Source organism: Dromiciops gliroides, chromosome 1, assembly GCF_019393635.1.
Source record: "Dromiciops gliroides isolate mDroGli1 chromosome 1, mDroGli1.pri, whole genome shotgun sequence".
Taxonomy (NCBI): Eukaryota; Metazoa; Chordata; class Mammalia; order Microbiotheria; family Microbiotheriidae; genus Dromiciops; species Dromiciops gliroides.
The window spans coordinates 190,470,052-190,494,437 of record NC_057861.1 but is presented as its reverse complement, the minus strand read 5'-3'; the positions used below and the strand labels follow the sequence as shown (position 1 = coordinate 190,494,437).

Here is a 24,386-nt window from a genome sequence, read left to right as displayed (position 1 = left end):
GGAAGGTATGAAGTCATGGTCATTTAGGGGACCATGTGGTTTCCTGGGAAGAGTGGAGGGTAATGTTACATGTTCCAAGGCTTCATTTCCAAGGAATCCACTCTGACTCCCTGTGAGTAGCCATTTTCCAACTTTCTTAAGTTCCTTTCTTCTGTCTCTGTTCTCCCTTTTGAAGGTCAAATTCAAGGGTATAGCCTGGACTTGAAGTTCACATGGAGTGGTTACAAATCAACCCCTTTCAGGAGGGACTTTTCAGGATTCTCCTAGACATATCCTTTATTGTGGTGATCCATCATCCTCTCATCTTTTTTTTTTCTTTTCTTTTTTTTTTTTTGGTGAGGCAATTAGGGTTAAGTGACTTGCCCAGGGTCACACAGCATCCTCTCATCTTAATGAAGGAACTAAAGTTCCTTCTCTTCTCTCTCCCTCTTTCCCCCATCCACTTAGGATAAAATCAATTCCAGATGCAACAGGAAACAATAGTGGGGTGGGTGGGAAGTGTAGTGGAAATTGTCCGTGAATAACTCAGGGTTTAACTTGTTCATTAACAACAGTCCTTAACACCCTCTCTCCACTGCAGCTGGGGAGCACTGGAGTTTAGTGACTCACCAAAGGAGCCCTAGGCTCCTCAGAGCCTGCTGCCATGACAATGAAATAGAATCAGAGGATCCTAGGGCTAAATGAGAAGGCTAATACATCTGCAGAGCAAAGCAAGTTCTTCTTCCTAACCAGCAAGGACCTAATGGAAAATACTTCTGTTCTTCCTACAAAAAGGGTTCCTGAGGTCATATATTAATAGAACTGCCATTTGGATGGAGAGGAGGAGGGGAGGGATAACTTGTTTCTATTTCATAAAACCTTGACAGAAAAATCACATAAACTAATTAGTAAAAAACACAGCCCCCCCCCTCCCCCTCTACTACCACCATTGATTACTTACTATGTATAGTCAAAGCTATGGTTTTCCCAAGAGCTATGGATGGCCATGAGTGTGGGACTGTAAGGAAAGCTGAGTGCTACAGAATCAACACTTTCAAATGGTGGTGCTAGAGAAGACTTTTGAGAGTGTCGTGGATGGCCAGGAGATGGAATCAGTCAATACTTAAAGAAACTGGGGGCAGCTAGGTGGCACAGTAGATAAAGCACTGGCCCTGGATTCAGGAGGACCTGAGTTCAAATCCAGCCTCAGACACTTGACACTTATGAGCTGTGTAACCCTGGGCAAGTCACTTAACCCTCATTGCCCCACAAAAAACAAAGAAAACAAAACAAAATACTTAAAGAAACTAATTCAGGCTATTCACTGGAAGGTCAAATACTGATGCTGAAGCTTAAATACTTTGGCCACAGAATAAGAAGATGGGACTCATTAGAAAAGACCCTGATGTTTGGAAAGATTGAAGGCAAAAGGAGAAGGAGATGACAGAGGATGAGATGGATAGACAATGTCATGGAAGCAGTGAATGTGAACTTGGACAGAGTTAAAGAGGCAGTGGAAAATAGAAGGGCCTGGTGTACTATGGTCTATTGAGGGGCCTTGAAGTTAGCGGGTCTCAGTTTGAGATCCAGCTTTGTCACCTAGTTTGGCTGTGTGACTTTGGGCAAAGTGCTTCCCTTCCCATCTCTGGGTCTTAGCTTCCTGGGCTGAAAAGTGAGGGATCTGGATTAAATGAGCATTCATATCCTTTCCATTTCTGACATTCTATGCCTCTTTGAGCCTTCAAAGAGATCCTTGTGTGTTTTAATTCTGTTTCTTTAGTAGAGCAATGATTTTTCCAGATTACAAACCTTCTATTCCTCCTTGTCTTGTATTTCTTAGCCAGGATTTTCTGTAAACCCTCCACAGAGTCTCCATCTACCCAACATGATGGAGACTTTATTATTCTGTTATTATCTTAGCAGTCACAGCTGCCATTCAGTCTATGACTCTGTTGTCTGTCATCCCCTTTATGTGACTATTTTACCTTTTGATTTGAGAGGCAAAATTTCTGGATAATTAACCATTTTATTAATCATGCTAGGACATAATTAATAAAAGGGGTCAGCGATACTCTCAAATGCCAAATACCCTTCATGGGATCCACTAAATTCTTATATGCCCTTAGAAGAGTGGGTGTTCCTGAGGGTGGCAATCAACTCTGATTGGTTAACAATTAATGAGAAGAATGAATATTATAAAAAGATGTGGGCTTATTCTAATGAGAGACTGGGGGGATGTGACTATGATCATTCAGTCTTGGTTAAAGAGACTCATCTATACCATATCACCCTCTCCAGGGTAATTTAGACAAAAGGGGGAATCTACTTTTACCAAGACCTGTCTGAGTAAACATAATGGGCTGGAATCTGTCTAATCACCTAAACTCAAATTTCTTTACCTTTTGATCAAATCTAAGTTTTCCCTTTCATTATTGCCCTTGCACTTCAAAAGCTGACTGAATCATCCTATAGAGGCTGATTTCTGAATGAGGAAGTAGAAGAGGGGAAAAACCTTGCTACTAATTCGATAATTGGTTATTAATATAAGAGGGAAAGTATCATTTCTCTCATTTCCATTCGGACACATCCTTGATAATATTTTTCAAACCATTTCACGTATAGCATATGTCCATCCTCTAACATGTTAAATGAAGCTCTATTAAAATAACCAGGACAGGGGCAGCTAGGTGGCGCAGTGGATAGAGCACCGGCTCTGGAGTCAGGAGGACCTGAGTTCAAATCCGGCCTCAGACACTTAACACTTACTAGCTATGTGACCCTGGGCAAGTCACTTAACCCCAATTGCCTCACTTAAAAAACAAAACAAAACAAAACAAAACAAAACAAAACAAAACAAAACAAAACAAAACAAAACAAAACAAAATAACCAGGACAACCCACTGGGCACAAATGAATTCAGACATCTTGCTTCTTTTTGGAACACTGTATCTTTCCTCCTCTTTGTACATATAACCCATACCAGCTAGCAGTTCTTGGTAAAAGAGGACTCAGCAGTGGGAAGACAGCAACAATGGATGGGAACTCCTCATGATGGATCCTCATCTATTTTCAGAACTTTATTTTTTTCCCCTTTTTTGTGAGGCAATTGGGGTTAAGTGACTTGCCCAGGGTCACACAGCTAGTAAGTGTCAAGTGTCTGAGGCTGGATTTGAACTCAGGTCCTCCTGAATCCAAGGCTGGTGCTCTATCCACTGTGCCACCTAGCTGTCCCGATCCTCATCTATTTTCATCTATACTACTTGTGAACTGATAGAACCAGAAATGGAGGTTGCAGATGACGTCCTAGGAAGATCAAGCTGCACTAATCCCTTGCCTCCAGATCCTCTTTTCAGAGGTCAAAGATAGCAGGGAGTCTTAGGTCCTATTGACAAGATTAACTCTTTTTCAGAATCATTTCTGAACAAGGATGATCAATTCTTTTCGTTATTTGAGGAAAACTGGAAATTAGTTATATTCCTATTCAGTTGCTCTGGTTGAGGACTTGTGGGAAGAGCTAGAAACAAAATCAATGTCCATTAGTTGGGAAGTGACTAAACAAATGAATATAATATAATACTATCACACTGTAAGAAGTGATGAGTATGAAGAATACAGAGAAGCTTGAGATTTCTGTGAAATATGCAAAATGAAAGAACTAGCCAATACCTAATGATGATATAACCATAATAACCATAATAATTTTGCTATTGTTGAGTCATTTTAGTCATGTCCAACTCTCTGTCACCCTATTTGGGGTGTTCTCTTGGCAGAGGTGCTAGAGTAGTTTGCCATTTCCTTCTCCAGCTCATTTTACAGATAAGGAAACCAAGGCAAACAGGGTTAAGTGGCTTGCCCAAGGTCACACAGCTAGTCAGTGTCTAAGGCCAGATTAGAACTCAGATCTTCCTGACTCCAGATCCATCACTCTATCCAAAGTACCATCTAGCTGCCCAATAACATTTTTATAGCACTCTGAGATTTGTAAAGTGCTTAACAAATATTTATTTCATTTTATCCTCACAAGCCTGGGAGGTTAGTGATATCCTAACCCCTATTTTACAGATTAGGAAACTGAGGCAGGTTAAATGAGATCAAATGACTTGCCCAGGGTCACACAGCTAGTAAATATCTGGGGCTGGATTTGAATTAAGGCCCTCCTGATTCTAGAGCCATGTTCTAGCCACTGGGTTATCTAAGTGCCAGTTTAAGTGGAAAGAATAACAACAGGGGTCAGCTAGGTGGCACAGTGGATAAAGCACTGGCTCTGGATTCAGGAGGACCTGAGTTCAAATCCAGCTTACTAGCTGTGTGACCCTGGACAAGTCACTTAACCCTCATTGCCCCCCCCCCCAAAAAAAAGAATAACAACAAACTCAATGCTATAAAATTATAACGACCAAACTTTTTTCAAAGAAGAAATATGAGAATGCATATCTTTCTCTTCTTTTCAGAATTGGGAGACTATGGATATGGAACACTACATAACAATGTCAGACTTGTTTGATGTATTCATTTGTTTTGCTGAACTGTATTCCCTCTTTTTTCATTTTTTGTTACAATGGTTTATGGTGATGAACATAGAAAAGATGCTAATAATATTTTAATTTTAAATTAAATTCAGTTATTTTATCTGTAAAATGGAAATGATAATAACATAAACAGCACAGTATTGTTACATGGATCAAATGAGATCATGGTATCATAGAACTAGAGACAGATGGGATGCCAGAGGTCACAGTCCAACTCTTTCATTTTACAGATGAGGAAACTGAGGCCCAGAAAAGTTAAGTGACTTTCCCAAGGTGACACAAGTATCAGAGGTAAGATAGTTTATGTAAAGTGCTTTCTAAATCTCAAGGCATTTCATAAATGGGAGCTACTAAAATTAGACCTTCTTAAACTATTTTGAAAGACTCAACTCTGATCAATGAATCACCAAATATGACTCCAAAGGACTAATAAGGACGCATACTATTCATCTTCTGATAGTGAGGTGATGGACTCAGGTTCCAGAATAATAAACTTTTGGAAATGTCCAATGTGTGATTCTTTTTTTTTTTTGCTTGATTAGGCTTATTTGTTACAAGGATTATATTTTTAAATTTATTTTTAATTTGGGGAGACTATTTGAAGGGGAATAGAGCTAATATTAGAGTTGCCTCAAAAAAAGAAGTAAAAAAGAAAAGAAGGTCATGGAAGTGTTTTTTAAGTGCATGGAAGAAAAGAGAAATAAGTTGAGAAGGAAACACAAGCAAGCAGGACAGTTTTGAAAGGAACATGTAGAATTTATCATAGACTTAAAAAACCAAGCTGGATATAATAGAAATTCATGTTTTCACCTGTCATCCTCTTTTTAGGTTCTACCTAGTTTAGGGAAATGTTTATTTTGCAGTTAATTAAATTGAAAAATTAAAAAGTCAAATCTGAGATGAGTTAATGGCCCTGGGCTGCAAAACACTGGTGCCTCTACTGACTTCCTGAGAACCTGACCTCCTCTATTCCTTCTGATAGTTGCACTCTTTCTAAAAACAAAAATTCAAGTTCTGACAGATCTTATTCAGGGCTGCCCAAACTATTTGTAAGGAGAAACTACCATTTTCCTCCCTCAGAACTCTGAGACCACTTGAAGGTGGTGGGGAGGGGATTTTGGCTGAATGGAACTTTATACCTCCACCCCCATCTCTTGTTGGTTATGGATCTCCCCTTGCTAGGAATTCTTGTAATTGTAGAGGGAAAGGATTGTCAATGATAGGTACCTTGGAGAACATTAAAGAGCCAGGTAAGATGCTGAGAATGAGCTGTTATAGCTGTTAGTACTAGTTAACACCAATAGAACTCTCTGAATACCTACTGTATTAGACAACACACGGTCCCAAAAGCTTATTCCAGGAAGATCTCAGTCTCCTACAGAGGGATAAGACACCAACCCAGATAGCAAGATGGGGCAATCTTTGTTACAGTAGGTACAAAGAAAAGAGTGATTATATATTGAATTCAGCATTTTGTAATATTGGTCTCTAAAAAAAGTCTTCCTTTCAGTATTTCTAATTCTTTTCTTTTTAACTTTTAAGGGGAGTTATTATCTCGCCATTTTGCTGCTCTTCTCTCAGGAAAGGAACCAGTTTTTAAGAGCTGTAGGAGGCTATAAGTATAGTAGGATTATTTTGTCCACGAAATGAATTCTAAAATGACAAATGAAGTTATCTTATCAAGCCGTGGGGTATACCCCTAGGCAGGATGACCTAACTGTTCAAAACAGATGTCTGCCCTCTCCTTAAAAATCTATAGTCACAGGGCCTTTCCAGCCTTCACTGGTTGGGGATTTAATTGTAAAGAAAGTTCTTTATTATGCTTAACTTAAAACTGACCAGAACACTATAAACACTGTATAGTATAGTATAGTATAGTATAGACAAATGTGGTGTGCAAAGGGACAGATGGTTGACAGTTTCGTCCATAGTAGCAGTGAAAGCTGGTGGTCCAAATATCTCTGCCATTGATTTTGTTGTAAAACTATTTTGTTTCCCTGTCTCTGTGTTTCCATAGTTCTACTTTTCATCTAAGAATCTATTGGCATGAAATCACATACAAAACAAATTCCTCTTTTGAAAGGTGGTACATAAAAGAAAAAAGGAACCTTTAAATATGTGGAGAGGGACACATTTCCTCAATGTAAACTGTGAATACTCTTTCTTGAGCTCTCTTTTCACTTAAGAACATATATTTTTAGGGGCAGCTAGGTGGCGCAGTGGATAGAGCACTGGCCCTGGATTCAGGAGGACCTGAGTTCAAATCCAGCCTCAGACACTTAACACTTACTAGCTGTGTGACCTTGGGCTAGAAGGGACTTCAGAGAAATCTTGTCTTGCCTTGTTTTATAGATGAAAAAGTTGTTGTTGTTGTTTGTCCTTCGTTTTCAAAGAGAACCATGACATCAAGGTGATGTCATGACTTGCAGTGAATTGGATTTAAGTGAGGGAGGGCTGTGATGAGGAAAGTGGGACCCCAGAGAAGTCAGATCACTCACTTTTTTTTTTTCTTGCTGGGCAATGAGAGTTAAGTGACTTGCCCAGGGTCACACAGCTAGTAAATGTCAAGTGTCTGAGGTTGGATTTGAACTCAGGTCCTTCTGAATCCAGGGCCGGTGCTTTACCCACTGGGCCACCTAGCTGCTCCCCAGATCATTCACTTTTGTAGTTATTATACAGTTTGTGTTGCAGCTAGGTGGCAAAGTAGATAGAGTGCCAGGTCTAGAGTCAGGATAATTTGAGTTCAAATTCAGCCTCAGAGTAGCTGTGTAACCCTGGGCAAGTCACTTAACCTTTATCTGTCTCAGTTTTCTCAGCTATAAAATTGGGATAATAATAGCACTTACCTCTTACGGTTGTTGTGAGGACAAAACGATATAGTGTTTTTAAAGCAATTAGCACAGTGCCCAACACATAGCAAATGCTTCATAAATGCTTATTCCCTTCCCCTCCTTTACTTATCTGTGTACATATTACACCCCTCTATATGTAAGTTTCTTGAGGTCAGGGTCTATTTCCATTTGTCATTATATCTCTAGTGCCTGGCAAGGTGTCTGATAAGTATTTAATAAATACTTGTTGAGTTGAATATCCCATGATGGAATCAGATTTAGAACCTATGCCTCTTGACTTTAGTATTGTTACCACTAATAACTTATATCCAGGTCTATAGAACACTTTCCTCATGACAAACCCTCTGAGCTCATTATTTGAAGTATCCATCTCCTGACTGTGTAGGTAAGGAAGCTGTACTTTAAAGGATGTCAGTGATTTGGTTCTGCTCACCCTGGCAAGTACCAGAGGCAAGGTGGAAAATCAGATATCCAAGCTCAGCGCTCTTATCCCCATACCCCACTCTAGGCTAACCTCTTTCTTCTTTTAAGAGAAAATTAAGGCTAAGAATTGGACATCAAAGGAATACCCATCAACTGGGGAATGACTGAAGAAGCTGTGGCATATGATCGTAATGGAATATTATTGTGCTATAAGAAATGACAAACAGGATGATTTCAGATAGGCCTGGAAAGAGTCATATGAACTGATGTAAGTGAGCGGAACTGGGAGGACATTGTGCACAGTGACAGCAATATTGTTCTGTGAGCAATTGTGAATGACTTGACTACTTTCAGCAATACAATGATCCAAGACAATCCCAAGGGATTAATAATGAAGCATACTATTTACCTCCAAAGAAAGAACTGATATTGATTGAACACAGACTAAAAAAAAAAAAGAGTATTTGTGGATTGTACGTATATAACCTATATCAGATTGGTTGCTGTCTTGTGGAGAGGGGAGGAAGGGAAGGGAGGGAGAAAAATTTGGAACTCTAAACCTTATGAAAATGAATTTTGAAAACTACCTTTACATGTAACTAGAAAAATAAATGTTTATTACAAAAAAGAGAAAATTAAGCATGTACACACTTATACATATGTACACAAATATACATATGCACATGTACAAGTATATGCTTGCTATACAGTCATTTCAGTTATGTCTGACCCTTTGTGACCCCATTTGGAGTTTTCTTGACAGATATGAAATGGTTCGCCATTTCCTTCTCCAGCTCACTTTCCAGATAAAGAAACTGAGGCAAACAGAGTTAAGGGACTTGCTCAAGGTCACACAACTAGTGTGTGATTTGAACTCAGGAAGATGAGTCTTCCTGATTCTAGGCCCAGCACTCTATTCACAATGCCCACATAAACACACACATACATGTACATACACACATGCATACACATATACAAATACACACACTCACATACACACAATGTCTGGGAGGTACCTCTTGTATCTGCAGGCGGCCATCTTCAGAGATGCCACTGGCAGCCAGGAAACGTTTTTTCACCTCTTGAAGTTTCTCTTCTGCCACAGCTTCCTGCACCAAGTCAAAACAAAGCCACATTTCAAAAAATCATTGGGATCTTAGAATATACAAGCCAGTGACTTGGTCAAAGTCACACAGCCATTAAGTAGCAGATTCCGAATTTGATGCAGGATCTCTGACTCCAAAACCAGATGCTTTTTCCATTAGTCCTCATTTTGGGTGTATATTGATATTGACCAGTGGTACCTACAAGTGAGAAGCATGTACAGTTGACTGTTCATTGTGAGTTTCAGTGTTTTTGCTGAGATAACTCAAACCAGTGGTTAATTCTAAAATTTAATGATCATAGGTTTTGGAATAATAATATGAATTATTAGAATATTCATACAAGTTCCATTTGTATAGCACTTGTGAATTACAAAGCAGTTCCACATATATCATTTCATTGGATTCTCATGATAATCCTTTGGAATAGGCAGGGCAATATTGTTATTGCTATTTTTAGGTGAGGGCTGGATCTGTCATAACTATTTAAATTTCCATAGCTTCTAAAGTAGTGTTATATACATAGTAGGTGCTTCAGAAGCATTTACTGAATAAGGAAAATCTATCATCCAGTCACCTGTTCTCTTTTCACCTCTATCATTCCTATTTTTCCATGTCCTTCCACTTGTAAATGAGCTACATGGAGGAAGTGTAGCCCTGACACGCTGAGAAGACACTGTCAGTGACTATTAGAATGAAAGGGAGTGGTTATCTATTCCTTAGAAAATGTGCATCATAGACAATCCATTCTTAGCTAATCAGCAGTTGACCATAGCCTTATGAGCCTTGAACAAATTAGAAGGCAAGGTTTGAGATTTTATTCTCTTAAAAATGTTTTATTGATGCTTTACAAAATCACTATCATCTCCCAATGCTTCTCCTTCCCAATAAGAACACTCTTTTTTTTTAATAAACTTGTTTATATAAGAAGGTAGTTAGATGGTTCAATAGATTAGAGCACTGGGCCTAAAATCAGGAAGACCTGAGTTCAAATCCATCTTACTAGCTGTGTGACCCTGGACAAGTCACTTAACCCTGATTGCTGTAAAGAATTAATTGTTATTTGAGTTATAATTATGGTAGTATAGTAAAGTTCAAATTTAGTTGTAATACTTCCAGTAACATTGTATATGTGCTCAGTGGGAGGGATAAACTCTCCCATACCATTGTTCCAAAGATTTTTTACTGTGTTTGTGAGAAGGAAACTAGCAATGCCATGAATAAGTATTGAGCAGGCCAATAGTTTAAATCGGGACTATATGCTATCCCAAAATATGCCACTTAGAATATACAAGGGGGGAGCCAAATATTCAATCATGGTGCAGTTCAAAATGAACCAGCTTTTCTCTGACCAGCAAGATAAACACTAAGGTTTTTTTAAGAGCAAGGGAGATTGCCTAAGGGGGAAGTGGGGGAGGAGCAAGAAGGTCCCCCAGATTAGTTGGCTCATGGCCAAATAAGGGGAGTGGGGTGGGTTAAAGAAATTCACTAGGTTAATCAACTCCTGGTTGACTCACCAAAAACTGTGGGGACCAATTTTTAATTGGGGAGTGTTAGCTAAGCAGCTTGCCACAATATTGGGGCAAGGAAGGAGACTGGCAGCCTCCCTCAAAACAGAACAGGATTTATTTTAACAAGAACGAACTTAAAAAAACAACACAAACAGGATCAGTAGGATCAAGGGAAAGGAAATAAAATGGGGAAAGGGAAATTATACAACCTGAAGAAATACCACTGCCCAGGAATCAGCTGAGAATACACAGCAGAACTCCTGTCGCCTTCCAGCTTCCAGCTAGAATGGCGACTTCTCCCCATTTCCTGAAACCCCACATAGCCCCCAGCCAATTGTCTGGCCACTCTGACAGTCACATGATTGCTCTCACTAGGCTTCCAAACATTACAATTTTGCCAGGCCCATGTAGGCGTCAGCAAATGGTGATGACATGAGGTGCCAGCGCCATGGCAACAGCTACAACCAGTGGGTGGAGCACCAGGCCAGTACGCATGGAGGCATAAAAACCTCAAATAACAATTAATTCTTTACATTACCTTAACACATGGGAGAAAGAAAGAGCAAACCACTCCAGTATCTTTCCCAAGAAAACCCCATGGATAGTATTAGTGTGCTATGGTCCACAGGGTCATGAAGAGTCAGACACAGCTGAATAAATATTTAAGCAAAACAAATCTGCTTTGTTTGTGTGACAACATACACTGAATCCTCTGGATGTTTAAATCCTTAACAACCAGATTTGAGCCTATCTTCCCAAGATGATAAAACATTATTCCTGATCACTTCTTTTAATTCCCAATCAACCTTACTTGTTTGATATTCCATCTCTTACTTCTGTGTTATCCCCAGTGGCTGGAATTTCCCCTCTTTGTCTCCAAACTTTGAAGTCTTTCAAGTTTAAACTCCAGGTGTCCCATCCTAAAAGAGATTTTTCCTGATTTCCTACATGTTAGCAGCCTCTTCCTGAAAACTTACTTTGCATTTATATTATCTAGATATATTACTGTACTTTGTAGATTTTAGAACCTGATAGCCATACAATATATGATTTTACCATATTGAATACTAGGCAATGTTAAATTATTCCAAGTTTTGGTTGTCTGGTCTAGGCAATTAGATGGTATAGTCAATAGAATGTTGGACTCAGACTCAGGAATACCTGAGTTCAAATTCTGCCTCAGCAATTTACTTGTTATGAGACCTTGGGAAGGTCACTGAACTTCCTTTAGCCTCAGGTTTCTCACCTGTAAAATGGGAATAATAATAATATTTACCTCACAGGGTTTTTGTAAGGATCAAATGAAATAATATATGTAAAGCATTTTGCAAACCTTGAAGCACTATTATCTGTTACACTGATAAAACTTTCTATTTTTTAACCAGAATCAAATAGTTCTGATAATTGCTCATTTGTAATATGATTTCATATCTCCTAATATCTCCTTCATTTACAATTTTTTCATGATTTTCCTTTGAGGTTCTGAACTTTGGTTCCTTCAGATGAATTTTCTAATTGTTATTTTATCCAGTTCTATAAAATTGCCTCCTGGGTTAGTTTGATTGGCAGATCACTAAATATGTAAAATAATATAAATATTCTTATTTTTTATTATTGTGGTATAGCTCAACCACAAACAATGAATATTTTTCTAATTATTTAAATCTTTCTTATTTTTATAAATGATATTTGAAGTTGTATTCAAGTCCTAAGTATGTCTTGGTAGGTCAACTCCAGATATTTACTCATTTTGTAGTTACATGGAGCAGAATTTATTTGTCTCTTCTTACTAAGTTATTTTATTTTATTTTTAGGTGGGACAATGAGGGTTGTGACTTGCCCAGGGTCACACAGCTAGTAAGTATCAAGTGTCTGATACTGGATTTGAACTCAGGTCCTCCTGAATCTAGGGCCAATGCTTTGCTCACTGTACCACCTAGCTGGCCCCCTCTTACTAAGTTTTATTAGAGTTTTGTGGATTTGTTCCATTTTGACATTTTTACTGAGTTATTAATTTTTTCAATTATTTTTTGCATTGACTCTTTAGGATTCCCCCAAATTATGACAGTTTTTGCCTTCTCTTTTACCTGTGCTTCAGGTTAAGATTAAAACTAGAAAGAAAAATATAACACAATTATAAAGAAACATAGGGAAGGAAAGAAGTTAGTATGAAATGCACTTTTTAAAGTTCCTATAGGGGGCAGATAGGTGGTGCAGTGGATAAAGCACTGGCCCTGGATTCAGGAGTACCTTGAGTTCAAATCTGACCTCAGACACTTGACACTTACTAGCTGGGGGACCCTGGGCAAGTCACTTAACCCTCATTGCCTTGCCAAAAAACAAAACAAAGTTCCTATAGTTTTTCCCCCTAAGAATGTATCATCTTACGAGTCTCTTGATGTATCATGCTCTCTGCTGCCTTTTAATATTTAGTTTTCTGTTGCTCATATAGACTCATTTTCATCTGCCATCCTGAATGTAATCATGATAGGTGAAGAGAGGTAGGGCCAGCCAACCAGACATGGCTCCCCATGGGGAAGTGGGACTGTTCAAGAGAGCACCCAGCAGGGTATCACTGTAGATGATATGATGTCAGTATGAGACTCTGTCTGTCTAGTATTAACTAGTAAATCCTGTTTGCTGAGCAGGTAAAGCTTTCTTATAAGAATGTCAGGGCCATTTGCATTTATAACAGGTATAGTCATAGATCATCCAGCCAGTAAGGATTTAAAATATTTCATTATAATGTTTCTAAAATCATATAATAATTATACTATAATTTACAAATAATATAATTATTAATCCTATATTAGAATATACATATATTTGGAATATCTACCTAGACTAGACATAGGGACAAAAGTGTGCTGTCTCTGCCATCCTTTGTTGTCCAGTCCACATAGGCTATAGTTTGTTTTCTGGTTATATATACATGCCATGCTGAGGCAGTATGGTAGAGTGGATGAAGAGCAATCCTCAAAGCCAGGGAGGCCTGAATTCAATTTCCATTTTTAGAATGTATTAATGTATGACCCTAGGAAAGTCATGACCTTTCAGAGCTCCAAGCAACTCTCTTAGGGGTCCTTAACCTGTTTGTGTCTTTGACATTAAAAATAATTTTTATAACCCTATTACAATATCAATGGTTTTCTTTGAAATCCTATGTATTTTAGTAATACATTTAAAAGGAAAAGGAAGGAAAAGGAATAAGCATTTATAGAGTGCCTACTATGTGCCAGATACTAATAAGTGCTTTACAAATGCTATCACATCTGTGGAAATTTATTTTGATTTGGGGACCCTACCTTTAGGCTGAGATTAGAAAGCCTTAGGCCCTCAGGGTCTCTCCCCCTCCTCCTCAGCTTCGGCTGAGTGAAAAAGCCCCGTGGGCTACACAAGACGCCAGGTCAGACAGCTGGGGGGAAAAAAAAAGCCCCCAGCTCCCTCCGACCTGCGCAGAAAGATAGCCTGTGAGGCATGAGGCTCTAGAGCACACCGGGGCGCACCCCCCCCCCCACCAGCTGCAGCTCTGGCTGGCGGATTAGCTTGGTCTGTGGGGGCGAAGGAAGCCCCGAGATTTGAGTGGAGAGAAGAAAAGGTATATATAGACCAGGAGGACAGACTGAAGGGGGGGGGCGCCTGAGGACGGACTAGGCAGACTAGAGAAGGACGGACTAGGAGAGAGGCTGACTAGAGGGGAGCACGGACAAGGACGGAGCAGAAGACAGACTGACCAAGAGGCAGCGGAGAGCACAGAAGCAGGTCAGGACAGAGTACAGGTATGGAGAAAGTGAAGATTAAGAGGAGTTAGAAGAAAATAGCTGACCAGGGAAGTATATCGTGCCCTGAGGCCAGAGGCAGCTAAGGCCCTTATTGTATTCAAGAAGTTCAGCAGGGGGGAAAGAGACCAGTGGAAAGAGACAGCAGGAAAGCAGTCAGGTTGTACTTTATTTCCCTGTATTCTTAATTTCAAATAGTATCTCATAAATAAACTCTGCTTTGATTATTTGGTTAAGAGGCTTTTTAATCTTTAGTCTATCAGTTTGGGAGCAGTGTGGTGGAACTTTATAAACGGCCCATATTAAATTAAACGCAGTCAGATAGCCAAATAGTCAAAAGTCCTCAGTTTAGTCCTCCATTCAGAAAGATTAGTCATCCATAGCATCAGTTCCCCCAGATTAGGCTAGTCAATTAAAAAATATTTAACATTTGAATGGCAACCACGAAGGGATTTATGGCCCAATTATAATTTTTCTAAATTTATCATTTTTCATATAATCATAATTTTTCATAAATCCAATTATGTATAATTTTCCAGGTTAGTTATAGTTATTAATAATTAATTAATTTTTTACACATCTGATCTTTTTTTTTTGGTGAGGCAATTGGGGTTAAATGACTTGCCCAGGGTCACACAGCTAGTAAGTGTCAAGTGTCTGAGGCTGGATTTGAACTCGGGTCCTCCTGAATCCAGGGCCAGTGCTCTATCACTGCGCCACCTAGCTGCGCCTCATTTGATCTTCAAAGCTACTCTGCAAGGCAGGTACTGTTATTATTCCCCATTTTACAATTGAGAACACTTAAATTTTAAGTTATTATTCTGAAAAGGGACCAATGGCTTCACCAACCTGCCAAAGTGGTTCATGAAGCAAAAAATGTTAAGAAACTTTACAGTCTAATACTGTAAATTGCTGAGGTATTGGCTGGCAATGGTAGAGGAAGTTGCTCACCAGGAGCTCCCCAAATGAATGAATTCACAGCTCTAGTCCTACCCCTGTCCCTACACATGCCACTTAACAAGGCTATGAAATCCTCTTTAGAAGAAGGTAAATAAAATAACAACTGACTCTGAGACCATTTGTATTCAAAGGCTACCTCTCAAATGGCTGCTGGGGAACATTAGTCTCCTGCAGTAGATTTCACTTTTATCAATAAAAATCTTGTTTGACATTGCTTTCCTTGGTATAGTCACCATTGCATGCAGGCAGTTCACCATTGAGACAAAATAAATGGAAAAGGAAAAGGATTCAAGTTTATGGGATACTTTAGCATCCTTGACCGTAATCCTACTTTAAATTCTTATTCCTCTGACTCACTTTTTTTTTTTGGCGGGACAATGGGGGTTAAGTGACTTTCCCAGGGTCACACAGCTAGTAAGTGTCAAGTGTCTGAGGCCGGATTTGAACCCAGGTACTCCTGAATCCAGGGCCAGTGCTTTATCCACTGCGCCATCTAGCTGCCCCCCCCCCCACTCACTTTCACTTGTCAGTACCGAAGGTTGAACTCAGCAGTTACCAAGAGCTTGTGCTCAAGTTTCAGATTCCTACTCCAGCCTCTTACCTACCTGCATAGTAGGGATGCATATCTTTTAATCCCCTCTGTGCCCAGATATCCCATTTGGGATACACATTACTCAGAAAAATCAGAAATGCCCCCAATCTGGGCATATTTTGAAAGGCTACATCTAGGAAATAACAAATTCAGAGTTCATGGCACCCATCTGAGAAAGGCATTGGGCTATTGAGAGGCAAAGCGGAACCTTGCTACTTTGTAGTGGTTAATGATGAGAGCATTCAACAAAAATTTGTTAACCACCTAGTGTGCAAAACACTATAATAAATGCTGAAGAGAACCCAAAGTTTAGAGAAAATATAGTCCCTGCCCTCCTGGACCTTATAGTTTGGGGGAGAGGGATGGAATATTACACATATACAAATAACTATATTATAAAATAAATACTTTATAAGTTTCCAAAAGAGTTACAAATAAAGTGGTATGTGAAATCCAAGAAGAAAGGCCACCGATGACTGGGGGAGTTAAGGAAGTCTTCATAGAGGAAATGGTAATTGAGTTAATATTTTTAAATTTTAATTTTTAAAATAATATTTTATTTTCCCCCAATTAAATGTTAAAATACTTTTAACATTTGGATTTTTTAAAAAGTTTTGAGTTCCAAATTCTATCTCTCCCTACTTCCTCCTCTCTTTCCCACCTGAGATAGTAAGCAATCCAATATAGGTTTTCATGTTATTATGTTAATTGAGTTAATCTTAAAAGAGTAGTAGGAATTCAGCAAGTGAGGTAGTGGGTTCTTTTTCTTTTGTTGTTTTCCCTTTTGTCTGTCAAATTAATGGGGAATATGAGAATAATGAAGAGAGATGGAAATAAATAGTCCTAGAAAGTGAGAAAGAAAAAACAAACAAATAAATAAATGAAAGTGAGAAAGAAGAGAAAAGGTATGAAGGAAGAAGAGAGAGGGGAAACGAGATAAGGAATTGAACAGAAGAGGCAGTGTAGCAGGGGGCAGCATCAAACATATTTGAAGAGAAAGACAAAACACTCTCCTTTATTGGGAGACAATTAGTGCTAACCCTGGTGCTTACAGACAAAGAAAGACTATTATGAGCTAGAGGAATGACTTGGAATAGAGAGGGAAGAAGCTGACAGAGTCAAAAACAGATATTTTCATCTTCCTTTTGTAGTAGTTACTATTGCAAAGAGGCAACAATTTTACAGATGCTAGTATCAGGTAAACAAACACTCCTGGTATTACAAGGGTCATTTCTGGACACAGCTTTCAGGAACAGCCCTCTTGGACATGATCAGACACTGTCAGAAACTAAGGTGGTGACCAGGTACCTATAGAGACCAAACAAGCTAGGAGACCTTTGCATAGGCTGCCTTAAACAACCTCTCAGCTGGCCTTGATGGTGGGGTGCCGCCTTATTATGAAAACTTACAGTTGTGGTTTGTGTGTTTAGTATGTATGTGTGTGTGTGTATATATATACATATATATGTATATATGTATGTATGTATGTGTATATGTATGTATGTATATGTATATATATACACACGAACATTATAATATATATACAAACATTATTATTATTAGCAATTTTTCTTTTTAAATTTTTAGTTCCAAATTCTTTCCTTCCCTCCCTCCACTTCCTTGCTCACTGAGAAAGCAAACAAATTATATCAACTATACATGTGAAATCTTGCAAAACATATGCCATATTAGCAATATTGCCAAAGTATGTGGGGGGGGGTGGGATATGAGAAAGTTATACTTCAATTTGCACTCAGAGTTCAGCAGTTTTCTTTCTGGAGCTGGATAACATTTGGTCATAATGAGTCCTTTGGAATTATCTTGGATCATTGTATTGATCAGAGTAGTCAAGTCTTTATAAGTTGATCATCATTACAACATTCCTGTTACTGTATACAATGATCTCCCAGTTCTTCTCACTTCACTTTGCATCAGTTCATGTAGGTCTTGCCTTTTGTTTGTTTTTTTCTGAAACCACCCCTCCTCTTCATTTCTTATAGCAGAAGAATAGCCACTTCAGGTTCCACAAGCATCTTACCAGTGTCCTTGAATGCCATCGCAGTGGAGTGGCTTCCTGATCAACTTATTCCTCGGTGAGAGCGAACAGTGGTGAATCAGGAGGAGGAAAGGCAGGAACTGCCGACTCTAAGCAGCTGTGGTGATGGTACCTTCACCAAAGAGCCACTGCCAACTTTAATCCTCCATTTATTACCCTTCCCTCTTCCCTCAGCTCTTATCTCCCTCCTCTCCTATTTCCCTATTGGGTAAGATAGATTTCTATATCCACCAAGTGTGTATATATACTCTTCCTTCTGTCAATCAATTCCAATGAGAGTGAGGCTTAAGCATTGTCTGGCACCACCCTATCTCCCCTTCTACTATAAAAACTCTTTCTTATGCCTCTTTTATGTGAGAAAAATGTTCCCATTCTTTCTCTTCCTTTCCCTTTTCCCAGTGAACCTATCTTACTCACTCCTTCATTTTTTTGATCCTCCCCAAATAATTGACTCACACTTGTACCCTCTATGATGATTTCTTCTAACTGCCCTAATAATGATAAAGTTCTTGGGAGTTACATATATCATCTTCCCATATGGGAAAGTAAACATTTTAACTTTATTGTCTTTTATGATTACTCTTTCATGTTTATACCCTTATTTGCTTCTTTTGAGTCTTGTATTTGAATGTCAAATTTTCTATTCAACTCTGGCCTTTTCATCAGAATGCTTGAAATTCCTTTATTTCATTGAATATCCATTTTTATATCTGAAGGATTGTGCTTAGTTTTGTTAGGTAGGTTATTCTTTGTTGTGATCCTAGCTCTTTTGCATTAAAGAATAAAAAAAATTTAAAAATCATATTCCAAGCCCTCCACTCATTCAATATGGAAGCTGCTAAATCTTGCGTGATCATGACTATGGCTTCACAACATTTTAATTGTTTCTGTGTGCTTTGCAATATTTTCTCTTTAATCTGGGAGTTCTGGAATTTGGTTATAATATTCCTGGGAGTTTCCATTTTGAGATCTTTCAGGAGGTGATCAATGGATTCTCTCAATTCCTATTTTACTCTATGGATCTAAAATATCAAGTCAATTTTCTTACATAATTTAAAAAATATGATGTCTAAGCTCTTTTTCTGATCATAGCTTTCAGGTAGTCTGATAATTCTTAAATTCTCTCTCCATCTATTTTTCAGGCTGTTGTTTTTCTGATGAGAGAGTTCACATTTTCTTCTACTTTTCCCTTCTTTTGACTTTCTTTTATTGTTTCCTTGATGTCTCATGGAGTAATTTGCTTCCATTTCCTCAATTCTAATTTTTAAGGAATTCTTTTCTCCAGTGAACTTTTGTATTAATTTTTCCATTTGGTCTATCCTGCTTTTTAAGGAGGTTTTTCTTGAGTGAATTGTTATGTGTGTATAGTATGTGTATATGTATATGTATATATAATGTGTATGTATATGTATATGTACACACATGTGTATATGATGTATGTGTCTATATTTCCATATGTCTATACATGTGTATATATCTATGTAGTAATCTTGGGAAACATTGAGCATTAAGCTGGGGGTGAGAACAGAGAAGAGGATATAAGAAAAGGTTTCTCAGAGGAGATAGCACCTGAACTGAGCCTGGGTTAAAGCTATGGATTCCTACAAACAGACATATAGAATTAGGTGCATTACAAGTATCTAGGACAGCCTCTGAAAAAAGCATGGAGATGGGAAATGGGATGTCCAATTTAGGGAACAACTGGTAGTTTCATTTGAGTTTAATACAGAGTAATGTAAAAGTAAATCTGAACATGTAGGTGAAAGCCAGATCGTAGAAGCCTTTAATTGATAGGCTGAGGAGTTTATACTTTTTTTAGAGTGAATAAAGAGCCACAAGAGGATATTTGGGAGAAGGGAGTGACATGATTAATACTGTGTTTTAGGAATATTACTTTAGAAGCTATATAAAGGAAGGATTGGAGACCAGAAAGACTAGAAAGAAGGAAACAAATTAGGATTCTGTTGCAATAGTTAAGACAAGAAGTGAACATGGCATGAGGCTGAATGTGTAGAGAGAAAGACAGATGTGACAGATGTGGTGGGAATAAAATCAACAATACTCTTTCCATTCTTTTGCATTAACAGAAACCTGTGTAATACCTTGTTGCAATCATTAACTCATCTTAAACTTAGGGATAATATAATTGCCCCTCTGGTCTCAGAGGTTCCCTTGTTTGTTGCGTAAGGGAATTTCTATTAAACTAGAAGTTAGGAGTACAATTGAAATTGCTCCAAGCCCCTAGTTAGGAAAATCCCTAGGCAATGGTTTGGCTCTCATAATTTACATTTATATCTATTTCTAGTTAACTCCTGGTTTCCTTGTGGTTGAGACAAAATTCAGCGGAGTATATTATACTGTCTGTTAATAGGCAGGAAGACTCATCTTCTTAAGGTCAAATCTTGACTCAGACACTGGTCAAGCCACTTAATCCTGTTTGCTTTAGTTCCTCATCTGTAAGATGAACTGGAGATGGAAATGGCAAACCACTCTAGTATCTTTGCCAAGAAAACCTTGAATGGGGTCATGAAGAATCAGACACGACTGAAAAAATGACTCAACAATCACAACACCAGGAAGGGAGGTTGGGGGGAAATCGGACATTTCTTGGAACCTCCCTTAGTCCCTGAAGAGGTGAGTACAATGGAAGCTTTCAGTGTGATTTTTTTTTTGCCTGTTGGGTCAATATCCCTTCCCATTTTTCCCTTCTAGTCCATAATGCAATTTTCTTTTTTTTTCTGGTGAAATTCACCTGCCAATTCTTTCTGACTCAGCTCTGGATATCCCTACTCCTTCCTCTCAGCTATTGGACCATCAACATTTCTGCTCTGAACTAGCTCCTCCTTTTATGTTCACTCCTAAGGGTTATTGGAACATACTCCCCATCTCACCTAATGGAGATACCTTTGATTCTGAGTAATATACAAGCTTTGTTCAATCTAGTGAAAAATCAAGATGTATTCTCACCTGAAAATAGGATCAGGGGTCAGAATTTTGACCCTTACTTTAAATGCAGTGAGGTGATTTGATTGATTTACTGAACTCCTACCTGCTTTTATCTAGAAGGCACTACATTCTTTGCCACCATCTCCAGTAGGGGCCACATGTCTTATGCCCCTGAACACATTGGGCCAGAAGGAGGCATAGTTTTTGCTCCTCACTGCTACTTCCAGATTGTTACTTCATCACTATGAGGAAGTAAATTCTTCTTTGAGGTTTGCTCTATCCATCTGTTTTACCTGGTCCAGATTCTTATCATAACCATCTGCCAGCCTCTGAGTAATTCTCCTGATAGGAGATTCCCTTTCTTACCTGTCCCTCTTACCCCTAATTGCCAAAATGGAAGGACAGATAAGAGCAGAACTTGTTCAGTTGTTTTCAGTCATGTCTGACTTTTTGTGGCCCCATTTGGAGTTTTCTTGGCAGAGATACTGGAATGGTTTGCTATTTCCTTCTCCAGCTCATTTTACATATGAGGAACTGAGTCAAACAGGCTCCTAGAATGTATTTAATATGCATTTCTTGATTAGACACTACCTTGTATATCCTTTTCTAGTTTTCTAAGTATATTACACCCTGTCTTCCTATGTAAGTTATCTTGAAGATATAGGAATTTTTCCTTGCTACTTTTCTCCTTGTAAAGAATTAATTGTTATTTGAGGTTTTTATGCCTTGGTGCACACTGGCCTGGGGCTCGCAAACCACACGTTGCTCCACCCACTGGTTGTAGCAGTTGCCAGGGCTCTGGCACCTCACATCATCACCATTTGCTGACGCCTACATGGGCCTGGCAAAATTATAATGATTGGAAGCCTAGTGAGGGCAGTCATGTGACTGTCAGAGCAGCCATCCCATTGGCTGGGGCTGTGTGGGGTGTTTTCTAGGTTTGGGGGAGGAGAATTGGGCATTCTAGGTGGAAGCTAGAAGGCAACAGGAGTTCTGCTGTGCATTTTCAGCTGATTCCTGGGCGGTGGTATTTTTTCAGGTATTATAATTTCCCTTTCCCCATTTTATTTCCTTTCCCTTAATCCTACTGATCCTGTTTGTGGTTTTTTTTTTTTTTTAAAGTTTGTTCTTGTTAAAATAAATCTTGTTCTGTTTTGAGGGAGGCTGCTGGTCTCCTTGCCCCAATATTGTGGCGAGCCGTTTAACTAGCACTCCCCAATTAAAAATTGGTCCCCACACCCTTCTCATTAATTGTTGCAAATAGTCTCTTGTGCTTAATAAGTATTTACCTATTTGACTCTCACCCTCAATCTATCTTTCCTTCACTGTCTATGCAGACCCAATTTAGACAGCCATCCATGCACTTGCTCCTTATCTTATTTGCTCTCTCCACCCATGGAGACTCAAAAGAAGAAGAGTTTGAGGAGTTGAAAAGTAACCTAAATATGAATGGAGAAGGTATATCTAGGGCTGAAGAAAGGATGGGGGGAGGGGGGAAGGAGAGAAGAAAAAAATTCAGCCATGAGGATTTGCAGAGGGAAAACCAATGAGCAACTGATCAAAGAGGTATTGATCAGTTTCTCAATACCTAGAATCTGGTTTTCTTCCAAAATTAAAATCAGAAGCTTTATCTCAGGATAAAATATTCCCCTTATCTGAGTAAGAAAGGAATATTAGGGGGCAGCTAGGTGGTTCAGTGGATAAAGCACCATCCTGAATTCAGGAGGACTTGAATTCAAATCTGACCTCAAACACTTGACATTTACTATCTGTGTGACCCTGGGCAAGTCACTTAACCCTCATTGTCCCACAAAAAAAAAAAAAAGAAAAAAAAAAGAAAGGAGTACTGACTAACTAGCCTTTATGTGTCAAAATGCCTTACAATTCATGATCTTGGTTCTACAAGAATAGTGGTGGTCTCTTAAAAAAAATTTTTTTTGAAACTGCAGAAAACAATTCTTCATTTAACTGACCACATTTGGAAATGATTTTCCACATAAGTGAATTTTCCAGAAAACCAAGGTTTACCCCTTGAAGTACCAATTTTATTTAAAAAAAAACACTCAGAGGGCAGCTAGGTGGTGCAGTGGATGAAGCACCAGTCCTGGATTCAGGAGGACCTGAGTTCAAATCCAACATCAAACACTTGACCTGGGGCAAGTCACTTAACCCTCATTGCCGTGCAAAAAAAAACCCCAAAACAAACAAAAAACATTTAAAGGATAAATTGTCCTAAAACAGAATTTCTTATTAGAGCAGATGAATATAATTTAACTTCTTTTTAAAGAAAGGATCATTATTATCAATTTCAATGTGCTGTTAAAAAAATGTAATGCTTACATGGCTACTGAAGTGTTTGCTACTATTTGCTCCTACACTAGATAATCCCTAATGCTGAGCTTTTTAAATGTTTCTCTCTCCTTTTATAGTTTTCCTGTGTCAATCTGTCAGCTGCCTTTGCACATCTGTAGAATCAACAGAGTTGTGAGAATCAAATGAGATGATAAATGTGTAGTGTCCCCTAGTGGCACCCTACTCCCCTTAGGGCACACTCAATCAGCATTCCAGTCCAAGTACATTAATTCTTCTCTCCTCTCCATCCCCACCCCACCCCCACTTCAGAGAAACATATGTACACTGTTTCCTGTCAGCCATTATGAATCAGGGCATTGTACCATGTAATGATAAAAGTCTTTTAATTGGCTGCTGAGTCAGAACTCTTAGGATACACTAAATGGGTAATCTGCTCCTTAGGCCCCCTCTTCCTACTAGCTTTGAAGCATGAGATTGGGACCAGGCTTTCTGGAGAGCCAAGTGGGGGAGGATAGCTTGTTTACTCTCTATTTGGCCCCAAGCCTGAGCATGTGTTCTACCTGGGATGGGTCCCTCTCCAGCTCTTGTATCTTCCTTCTTTGCAGAAAACCTATGAGATCTAAAAAGAGAACTGGTACTTTCCCTTTCCCCCACACTGTACCCAAGTAGTAGAGGGCACTGGCAAAACTAGGCTGCTACTGGAACAGTTGTGGCATCAACAGTAGCAGACACAGGCATGCCCCAGGGAAGAGTCACCCTGGAGAGAAAGCCCAGCAGAAGATCACTCTAGGTTGTTTGATCAGATAATGCCAGTGCAGAGGTGAAATGTAAAATTGTTCATTGGCAGCCTTGCAAACACTGTGTTCCAACGAGGCTTAACTTTGGCCTCCTAGATGACTGGTTACTGAATTAGGTTCTAATAATCTTTAATATGCCCTATTACCTTTACAATGATCTTTGTTTCTGTTTGGAGATGAAAGGATCTGCTCTATGCCAAATTCATGTTATCTACTGGATACTTCCTTTGCTTCCCCCTTTGGTGGGAATTGTAGAACAGGATCACAGAAGGTGAATTTTTCCCCTGGAAATGAAGCACTGGGAGGTCTTAATTCTACTATTGAGAAGTCAAGCAACTCCAGAGCAATGAACCTAGGGCAAACTATAATGACAGGCAGAGCCAAGATGGCGGAGAAAAGACATTAAGCTCACAGGGCTCCTGATACAATAACCCCAAAAATAGCAATAAAAGAACCTTTGGGGCAGAAAAACACACAAAATACGGGCTGAGAGTTTTCTCCAGCTATAGATAGATTTCAGGGGGCCGTGCTGGGCCACGAATAAAG

The 24,386-nt window shown here is 39.0% G+C and overlaps 1 protein-coding gene across 1 annotated transcript in view; it reads right to left on the bottom strand.

The window, feature by feature from the left end:
* Positions 1-24,386, bottom strand: part of SCGN (secretagogin, EF-hand calcium binding protein) — an 87,456-nt gene that overhangs the window by 48,472 nt on the left and 14,598 nt on the right. Inside the window, exon 3 of the mRNA XM_043977598.1 lies at positions 8,800-8,892. Coding sequence (XP_043833533.1) covers positions 8,800-8,892 — 93 coding nt within the window. The remainder of the gene's footprint in view (positions 1-8,799; positions 8,893-24,386) is intronic.